The sequence below is a fragment of the Lissotriton helveticus genome, chromosome 5_1 (genome assembly GCF_964261635.1).
Source record: "Lissotriton helveticus chromosome 5_1, aLisHel1.1, whole genome shotgun sequence".
Lineage (NCBI taxonomy): Eukaryota > Metazoa > Chordata > Amphibia > Caudata > Salamandridae > Lissotriton > Lissotriton helveticus.
Window position 1 is genome coordinate 780,373,732 of NC_136065.1, and position 10,089 is coordinate 780,383,820.

Sequence of the window (10,089 nt, forward strand, 5' to 3'; positions counted from 1 at the left end):
ACACAAATAACACCCGTGAGGACATTGTGCATGTTAAAGAATGCAGGCCAATTCAGGGCTCAAGAGCATATGGAGAAAATAGTTCCCATCAGAAGCCACACTGTACCGCCCTCTTTCTCATCATTTGGGTTCTCCTTACCCAGGAGACAGAAACGGCTGGTCTAATGTTACCGTGGCCGATGAATGTGACAAGTGGGAGGTATATTGTGCAAGGATTAAAGAGGCTCCTGAAAAAAAGCAGTGTTTGGTGATGGTGGTGAAAAGTGAAAGGTTATCGTAAAATTAGGTGAATCGGGTAGAAAAACAAAATTTATTAGTATCTCCCAATCCCTAAGGTTAAAAAGTAAGCATGGGCGTAAAATCCGTTACGCTCGCGGATTTTTCGTATTTTCGGGGAATCCGCAATCCGCGAACTCTCGCGGATGCGGCGAGAATACGCAAATCCGCGCGAAGCGGATTTTTTGTTTGTGTTCGCACTGCTCGCGCTGCTCGCGGTCCGCGGCGCGGGCAGGAACAATCTCGCACTAGCGAAAGTACATAAAATTACTTAGTAAAGGAAGTGGCCCAGTCTCCAACTTCCTGTTCCTGTCCAGCAAGCTCCTCCCATAGGGGTGGGGTGAAGGAAGTGCCCCAGTCTCCAACTTCCTGTTCCTGTCCAGCAAGCTCCTCCATTTCCTGGCCACTTTTCGATCATTCTTGACTGGGAAGGATTACTTTTTGTGGTTGCTGCTGGATATTTGGATTTGAGGCCTTTTGGATTACTTTTGGATTCGAATTTTGATTTCACAAAGAAGTAAGTTGATGTTGTTTGTTTGTGGTGATTTTTGTGTGTGTTGTTTTTTTTTCGACTTTTTTGGGGGGAAAATCTGCAAGTTCGCGAGCTGAGGATGTTTTTGCTTGTGTTCGCACTGCTCGTGTCCCGCGCAGCAACAATCTCGCACTCGCGAAATTGTAAAAATTACAATTCTGCTGCACATGAATTGAAAACCACCAGGCTTATTTATGGGTGCATGGATGATACAACTGTTTTGTTGAAATTATTTTTGTTAACATGATTCTGGCCAGGGCATGGATGACATTGGATTGTGCTGATTTTTGTGTGTTTTAGGACTTTTTGGGGTGGTGTTGGGGGCTTGCTATGGGGGTGGGGGCCATTTTATTGTCTGGTCCCGTGTGGGTGGGGGTCTAGGGGCCATTTGTAAGTTGTGTGCTTTGTGCCATAGGCCTGCACCCACTGTGCTCTGATGTCATCCATTATGCCCAGGGGGGCCCAGAATCGGTCTGTTCGCGGATTTTGCGGGTTTTTGCCACGTTCGCGCCGTGAAGCAACAATCTCGCACTCGCGAAATTGTAAAAACTGCAATTTTGCACCGGAAAACCACCAGCAGACAGCATAAGCCTTCTGAAAATGGATGGATGGCATTGGATTGTGGTGATTTGATTTGTGTTGTGTGTTTTCACTTTTTGGAGTAGGGGTTGGGTGTTGGCTATGTTGGTGGTGGCCATTTTGAGGCATGGTCCTGGCCATGTGGATGGGGGGGTCAAGCGGCCATTTTGAAGGCAGGCAGTGAGCTTTGAGACATAGGCCTGCACCCATTGTGCCTTGCTTTCACCCATTGTGCCCAGGCGGAGTCAGGGGTACATGAAAGCACAACCCTCTGTGTGTGTGCTCTCTTGGATCAATGTTAAATTCCTGTTTCCCAAAAATTTAGCAAATCCTAATTTTGAAAATTCCATATTGTGTGGTGTGCACGTGTGTATTCATAAATGCCTACTTGCTAACTGTTTATTCAAGCGCTACATATGCAACATTTATATTTACTGATGTTCCTCTGTCTTCGTTTGCGTTTAGGTGCACAAAACTACGCATCATCGTTGAGCATCAGTGCCAGGAAGAAGTGCTGCTGCGGCCTGTTGTTCCGACATCTGAAGAAGATGGCTCCAAAAAGAGGTGCCCGTAGGTCCTCTTCCAAGAAAGATGTCTCTACTAAGGAGAAGAAGAAGCAAGTGGCACCACTTACCAAGGCGACTGGTTGCTCAACCAAGACATTTTTTGGGCAACAACAACAAAAAAAACAAAGGCCCACCATGAGTGCTGCACAGGTAGCCTGTTTAGTTGTTGAATCACCAACGACCAGTGATGTTGGATCATCGCAAGAAAGTAGCAGCACGCCATCAACACAGGTTTTAACTCATCTCACAAGTACTATTCAACAACCAAAGCCGCAACAACAACTGCATGGGCTACTAGTACAAGCAGAAGTACATGCGCAAGGAGCTGTCCAAGAAGGAGCTGTCCGAGAAGGAGCTGTCCGAGAAGGAGCTGTCCGAGAAGGAGCTGTCCGAGAAGGAGCTGTCCGAGAAGGAGAAGGCCGAGAAGGAGAAGGCCGAGAAGGAGAAGGCCGAGAAGGAGAGGTCCATGGAGACTTGCAAGTAGAGGTCAGTGAAGATGGCCATGGAGCGGTGCAAGTGCCCACAATGGTTGTTCTTCCAGAAGTAGGGGCACAGGAGGAAATTGACTTTGGAGCCGGGGTATCATGTCAGGAAGACGAAGCCACTCCTCCTGATGATTCATTTTCTCCCAGCTCCCCAGCAAGGAAAAGATAAAGGAGGGTGTGTAGAAGTTCCTCTTCAAGCCCCGCTCCATCAGATGATGATGTGGATCTAGATTGGCAACCATCTCTGACGTCTGAGAGGGAGGCACACCATGAGCTGCGAAAGGTATCACATGGTAAAAGGAAGGGCCCCGGAAAGCTCATACTTATGGATCCGAACGTCGGACTTGATGAAGTGGTGCATTCTGATGTTGTTGAAGAGGATGACAGCAATGACCTAGTCATCACACATGTCAGTCCAGCCACACCGGCCATGCAGCAGACAGACATTTACACCCTATCCCGACGTCATGCTGAGCGTGACCCTGGCGACGTGCCACTGGTAGCACCACCAACGCAGTCAAGTAGTACCACAAGTTCAACAAAACCTACAGCTCCCATATTTTCTCCCCAGAGGGGGACTCCATCCAGCTCGACTCCCTCAAGTAAGGTTGCTGCAATAATTGCACAACCCAGTAGATGTCTGCAAGGCTCATCCACCACTGCTTCATCTGGCATTGGCAGCAGTATCACCTCGTGCGGCAAAACCAGAAGTTTCCAGTCCCCAGTTTGGAACTTTTTTAGTGTCCATGAAAAATATGATAACATAGCCGTTTGTTGCATTTGTAAGACTAGCGTTAGCCGTGGTAAGACTGGTACCAACTATGGAACCGGAGGCCAGATAGGTCATCTTGAAAGAAAGCACGCTGTCGAATGGTTTCCGCACCTAGCAAACGTCAAGGGAAAGCGATCCCAAAGGGCAAGTGGCCAAAATATACCCATAGTAGGTGTTTCATCTGAAGATGATGGGGAGGTAGAAGAAGCGTCAGACATGTGTCCGGTTGCACCCAGTACCCCTTGCAGCACCACACCCTCCGTAACACATAGCAGGCACACTGAGAGTCTGGGAGACACACCAATGCGGAAAATGTCAACACTGATCAGAAGTGGGTCCAAGAAGGCATCAGCATCATCCCGTAAATTTGTCCAGCGCACCATTTCAGCCATGTTCTCCTCAGATGCGCAATTTCAACGCAACCACCCAACTGTACGCCTCTATAACACTAAGCTGGCAAAAATGCTAGCGGTGGACCTTCTCCCTTTTTCGTTTGTCGAAGGTGTGGGTTTCCTTGAACTCGTGGCAACATTGGCCCCTAAATGGAAGGTTCCTAGCCGGTACTATTTTGCCAGGGTTGCTGTTCCAGCACTACACAAAGAGGTGCTTGAGTTGGTGGGGGCAGCTTTGCAGAAGAGTGCTGTTCACACTATACACCTGACAACAGACATGTGGACCAGTTGCCAAGCCCTTGATTACATGTGCATCACTGCACACTGGGTCTCTTTTTCAGGGGTTATTAAACAGATAAATGCAGGTGGTGACTTGGTCGAGATTTTTAAGGGTGCTCGTAAACATGCAACATTAGCCATGTTTGGCATGGAGAAAAGTCATACTGCAGTCAACATTTTGGCTGACTTTAACAAAAAGGTCTTGAAATGGCTGCGCCCAAGACATTGCAAGGTTGGTTATGTTTCTACAGATAATGGCAGGAATGTAGTTAAGGCCATGGAGGACGGTTTCTATTTCAGAGTGCCGTGTTTGGCGCACTGTATCAACCTTGTTGTGCAAAATTTTTTGAAAAAAGAACTTGCAGTCGACAAAACACTGACCATCTGCAGAAGAATATGCACACATTTCAACCATTCTTTTAAGGCCCGGAAGGAGCTGAGGCGCAAGCAAAATGAACGTAGAATGCCAGTGAAAGCACTTATCCAGGAGGTGGCAACACGTTGGAACTCAACCTTCTACATGCTTGAGCGTCTGCATGAGCTGTTTCCAGTAGTCAATGAGTATTTCTACAACCTGGGTGGTGATACGACAGGAATGATGCTAGCGGTGGAGCAATGGCAGCTAGTTAAAAGCCTGACAGACATGCTTCGGCCTTTTGAGGTCTTCACGCGTGACGTGAGCAGGGAGGACTGTTCTTTGAGCAAAGCTATCCCACTGTTGCTGAAGCTCGAGCACCAAGTCAAGGTGGTGTCTTCACAATTAAAGGACGTTGGAAAGAACGAAGCACATGAGTTGGCGCAGAGATTATTACAACGCCTAGTTAGCAATGAACGGCTTGTAAATATCAAGAAACAACAGCACTACATTTGTGCTACTATTCTGGATCCACGTTACAAAAAGCCATTGTTTGGCAAAGTAATAATTCCTTTTGAAACATCGGATGTTACAGAGTACAAAGGTTGGCTAGCTCAGTCAGCCATTCGTTTTGAAATAGAGCGGAAGGAAACTGTAGGAGAAGACAGTACTACTAGTGAATCAGCAGGCGATCAGGCGTCCCAAAAAAGCACTTCACCATCTGTGCCTGTGGCAGAAGTGAGTGACTTTCCCTCTGAGCCGTTAAGCACACCAGCAACCGTATCATCTGCACCAGGCGCATGCGATATGTCTGAAGCGAGTTGGCTAACTCAGCTAGGGTTTCCTGGTCCTAGAAAGGACACAGAAGTGCAAAGTACAGGAATCCGGGAGGACATTCTTTCAATGGTGCAGGCCTATCTGGATGACTCAACAGAGGTCAATATTACAGAGGACCCATTGGCGTATTGGCATGGGAAAAGAAAAATATGGCGAGAGCTCACCAACCTGGCTATCAATTACTTGTCTTGCCCACTCGCAAGCGTGTCTTCAGAACGTGTTTTTAGTTCTGCTGGTGGCATTGTGACTTCCAAAAGGTCCCGCCTCTTGCCCGCAAATGTGGAGCGGCTCACCTTGATAAAGATGAACCAGCACTTCATACCACCAGATTACAGAGTACGAGAATGCACGCAGGAAGAAGAGGACACCGCCCTACCCGAGGAAAGTTCTCCTCAGTTACCAGAAGTAACCCCGACTGATGATTTAGCAGAGTATGAGGACGAGTTCTGCTTCCCTGACAGCGAGTTCTGAAAATGACTCAATCATTCATTCATTAATTGTAAATAGTCCTCCTTATTCACTTTTATTCCTGTGTGTCTGTCTTTCTTTAGCAAGTGCTTCATCACATTCCCAACAAAACTGTAATCAAATCAACCAATAAAACAACAAGCCCATCAACAGAACTGTCTTGATTTTGATGCCGCAGCATTCCTCAGGTTCACAACAGTTAGTTGACACGAACTCAGTCCTGGTCGTCTATCCTGAGTCCTCCTCCTCCAGACTCACCCTATCCATTACCCATAATGCTGATGCCTGGATTCTGCACAATGAAGAAACTTACTTAACGTTGACGAGTCCCCCACTGTGAATTCCAGGTGGAGCCAGCCCTCAAACACAAATTACAGGTAAGATAAGCGTTTGGATGGGAGGTAGTATAATGGAGTATTTGGAGAGGCGAGAGAGTGACAGTGGTACTAGCAGCAAAGTCCTAGGGCTCTTGAATTAACAAACTCTGTGACAGGCATTTACTTAGGAAAACATTTGGCCTATTGCACGTGAACGTGCAGGCGTTATATTGCTCGCTTGCCTGTCTCAGGGGTGCTGTCTCTGGGGCTTCTAGGTTTTAGGGTTGTGTCAGCACCGCTACCTCATTTCTAATGTTGATTGCTTTTGATTTGCAGAAAATCCACGCCGGGAAACTCCAGTTGTGGCCCTGCTGCAGAACGCGTTAGGACTCTGTGAATTCCAGGTGGAGCCAGCCCTCAAACACAAATTACAGGTAAGATAAGCGTTTGGATGGGAGGTAGTATAATGGAGTATTTGGAGAGGCGAGAGAGTGACAGTGGTACTAGCAGCAAAGTCCTAGGGCTCATGAATTAACAAACTCTGTGACAGGCATTTACTTAGGAAAACATTTGGCCTATTGCACGTGAACGTGTAGGCGTTATATTGCTCGCTTGCCTGTCTCAGGGGTGCTGTCTCTGGGGCTTCTAGGTTTTAGGGTTGTGTCAGCACCGCTACCACATTTCTAATGTTGATTGCTTTTGATTTGCAGAAAATCCACGCCGGGAAACTCCAGTTGTGGCCCTGCTGCAGAACGCGTTAGGACTCTGTGAATTCCAGGTGGAGCCAGCCCTCAAACACAAATTACAGGTAAGATAAGCGTTTGGATGGGAGGTAGTATAATGGAGTATTTGGAGAGGCGAGAGAGTGACAGTGGTACTAGCAGCAAAGTCCTAGGGCTCATGAATTAACAAACTCTGTGACAGGCATTTACTTAGGAAAACATTTGGCCTATTGCACGTGAACGTGTAGGCGTTATATTGCTCGCTTGCCTGTCTCAGGGGTGCTGTCTCTGGGGCTTCTAGGTTTTAGGGTTGTGTCAGCACCGCTACCACATTTCTAATGTTGATTGCTTTTGATTTGCAGAAAATCCACGCCGGGAAACTCCAGTTGTGGCCCTGCTGCAGAACGCGTTAGGACTCTGTGAATTCCAGGTGGAGCCAGCCCTCAAACACAAATTACAGGTAAGATAAGCGTTTGGATGGGAGGTAGTATAATGGAGTATTTGGAGAGGCGAGAGAGTGACAGTGGTACTAGCAGCAAAGTCCTAGGGCTCTTGAATTAACAAACTCTGTGACAGGCATTTACTTAGGAAAACATTTGGCCTATTGCACGTGAACCAACACGATGACAGTGTTCAGTTAAATGAAATTACTGCAAAACCACCACCCACCCAGCTCAAAAGTAGTAAAAAAACAGGTATGCTCAGATAAAGTTTGAAAAAGTATATTTATATCCCTAACAAAATAATCTCCCGCAAGACCCTCCCTAACCCCAACAAATAAATAGTCCTCAAAAGTCCCCAAAAAACCCAACTCCCAATTCCCACCCCCCAAAAGTCTCAAAAACAGGGGCAAGGGACACTCTATGGATGCAAGCTGTTAAGTTTGGCCTCCAGGGCATCATGCTTTAGGGCCAGGGCATCATATTTTTCTTGGAGGATGGCTTGATCTAGGCGGAGGCCCTCCACCACATTCTGATATTTGGTCCATTTCTGGACCTCCGCCTCTAGGTCGGACACTCTGCGGAGTGCACGGCGCAAGCGACCTTTAACAGTGCTGCGAGGTGCAGCTTTTGCTGCTCGGCGGTGGCGTCTTCCGGCACGGCTCCGGTTTGCTGGAGCACTGTGCTTACCGGTAGAACGTGGGGTAACAGAGGAGGATGTAGATGTTGTTAGGTTTGATGCACTGGAGTGCGTGTCGTCCCCCTCTAGTTCCACCAGTCGCCGATATTCAGCAACAGTTGCTTCCAGCCTCCGTTGCCGGGCCAGTACAGCCAGCATACTCCTCGTTGGTTTGGAGGTTTTAGTATTGCCAACTACATGAAGAAAGAAAGACATAATCTGTAACCAATGCTCTTTAAGAATATGATTAACACAAAATGATTCAGCAGGAAGTTGTGTCACAGTACAACTAGCAACTAGCCAGGGCAGTACAAAACTATTCAGGCCAGTATCATGGGCGTCCGCAGGGAGGGGCGCTTGAATCACCATTTCCCTTCCCACAACTCACTTGTATCCTTGGTTTGGTGCTCTTTCATATGAAAGAGATCTGGCAGAAGTGAGTGATTTTTCCTCTGAGCCGTTAACCACACCAGCAACCGTATCATCTGCACCAGGCCCAGGCGATATGTCTGTTTCCCTCCCTCTCTCTCTCTCTCTCTCTCTCTCTCTCTCTCTCTGTCTCACTCTTTCTGTCTCCCTTTGTCTCCCTCTACCTCGCTGTCTCTCTCTCTCTGTCTCCCTCCCTCACCCTCCCTCTGGCTCCCTCCCTCTCTCTCTCTCTCCTTCTGTCTTCCTCTCTCTCTGTCTCTGCCTCCATCTGTCTGTCGGTCCCAGCCTGCTGTAATTACCATATTGTAATTTGTCACTGGGCCACCACTGAATACACATCATATCCTATCTAAGAGTCAGATAGTACCTCCATGATCCAGCTTACCTGTACTCGCCACCGCCACCGTCTCCTTCCTCACAGTCTGTACTTCTTGCTCTTGATCCGACTCCTCTAGCGCCGCCTCCTCCCCAGATTGACCCTCGGACTCCGAGTCACTGATGACCACCACATCTGAGCTGGCCCCGCCACCAGATGTTCCACCTACAAAGTAGATTTAAGAATGTTAGATTACACCACTCCACTAGTATTTGGTCTATGAATGAAAAAATGTGAAAACAACAGAAAAATTAATTGACTGTCTACTCTAGTCTAAAGTAAAAATGTCCCTCCTTCCAGGGAAAGCTGTTGTCTTGCTTCATTTTTTTTGTCACAATTGTTGAATGCTTGCTTAATTTTAACACACACTATTTTTCTCTGAACAGACAGAAACTGGACTTCTAAGGACAAGAGGAACATCAACTTCAAACCAGGTGAAAGCTCGGCTCGACCACAAGAAATGTGTACCAATCCAGTACTCATCAACTCAGCACCAAGCACTTTTCCATTTCCAACTAACTTTATTTTCATATATGTGTTTACTTAAACTTTTAATAAAGCTTTTAAACTTGAATTGACTCTGTGGTTTTTAGTCCTCCAGAGAGTCCAGACTAGAGTGACTGAGCGAAAAGTTTAGCAATTTTTGCAAGGAGGAGTCTGTGCTGCTGACACTACCAGGTTTATTTATACAGTGTGCCAAACACGCCACTCTGAAATATTATTACTCTGGTCTTTGCTGTCCATAGTTCGGTTTGTGGAGAATTGTCCCTGCAACAGTTGGATTATTGATTTTGCTCCTATCTAAACCCTATTTCGAAACAATTAAATTAGGAATGCTTGGACAACAATAGGTCCTCTATATTTAAATGAAAACTTACTGGGGCCAGCAAAGGAGCACTCGCCGCCCTGGCCTGCATCCTCCTCCTTTGGAGCCACTGCTGCATCAGATTTTTCGGTCCGCTTGCCCCTGGGCGGACCTGACGTACAACATGAAAGAAATAACAGAAAACATTGATGATTGCTGCTTGCCGATGTCCTTGTCAACCAAATCAAACATTTAGAAAGAACAAGAACCTACTATTTCATCCAAAAAGAGGGCTACAAAGGAAGGACTGCACCTGAGCCTCTACTCTAGGGGCAGATTTACAAGCCCCTTGCAGCTCTTTTGCTCCATTCTTGCGTCAATTTTGTGACGCAGCGCCACAAGAGAGGCGCCATGGTGTGGCGTATATTAACAACGTGACGCATATGGGAGATGCATCACATTCTAAAACCCTGCGCCATTAGGGAGCATTCCATCGCAAGGGAGGGCGTTCCTGCGCAGGAACGCATGCTAAAAGTGGCTATGGGGAATATATAAAATTTCAATCAGTCATTTAGGACAATGATGCGTCACTGAAACCCTGCGCCTGCATGAAGCAGACTTACGGCTTGACGCAGCATTGCTGGAGCTGCGCCATCGTTGCAACGCAACTCCATCAAAGAGCCGCCTTTACGGCACCGATGCGTAACGCTTCGGTGACGTTTTGGGACCATGGTGTGCCGCATTGTAAATACGGCGCACCATGGGTGGTGCTGCCGTGCC

At 47.3% G+C, this 10,089-nt stretch overlaps 1 protein-coding gene across 1 annotated transcript; it reads left to right on the top strand.

Moving 5' to 3' along the window:
• Positions 1-1,849: 1,849 nt before the first annotated feature.
• On the top strand, positions 1,850-9,078 carry LOC144753373 (zinc finger BED domain-containing protein 6-like). Its single transcript, XM_078641091.1, has 5 exons — positions 1,850-5,918; positions 6,195-6,292; positions 6,569-6,666; positions 6,943-7,040; positions 8,891-9,078. The coding sequence occupies exon 1, from the start codon at positions 2,764-2,766 to the stop codon at positions 5,542-5,544; it is 2,781 nt and encodes a 926-aa protein (XP_078497217.1). The 5' UTR covers positions 1,850-2,763; the 3' UTR covers positions 5,545-5,918; positions 6,195-6,292; positions 6,569-6,666; positions 6,943-7,040; positions 8,891-9,078.
• The last annotated feature ends 1,011 nt before the right edge of the window (positions 9,079-10,089 follow it).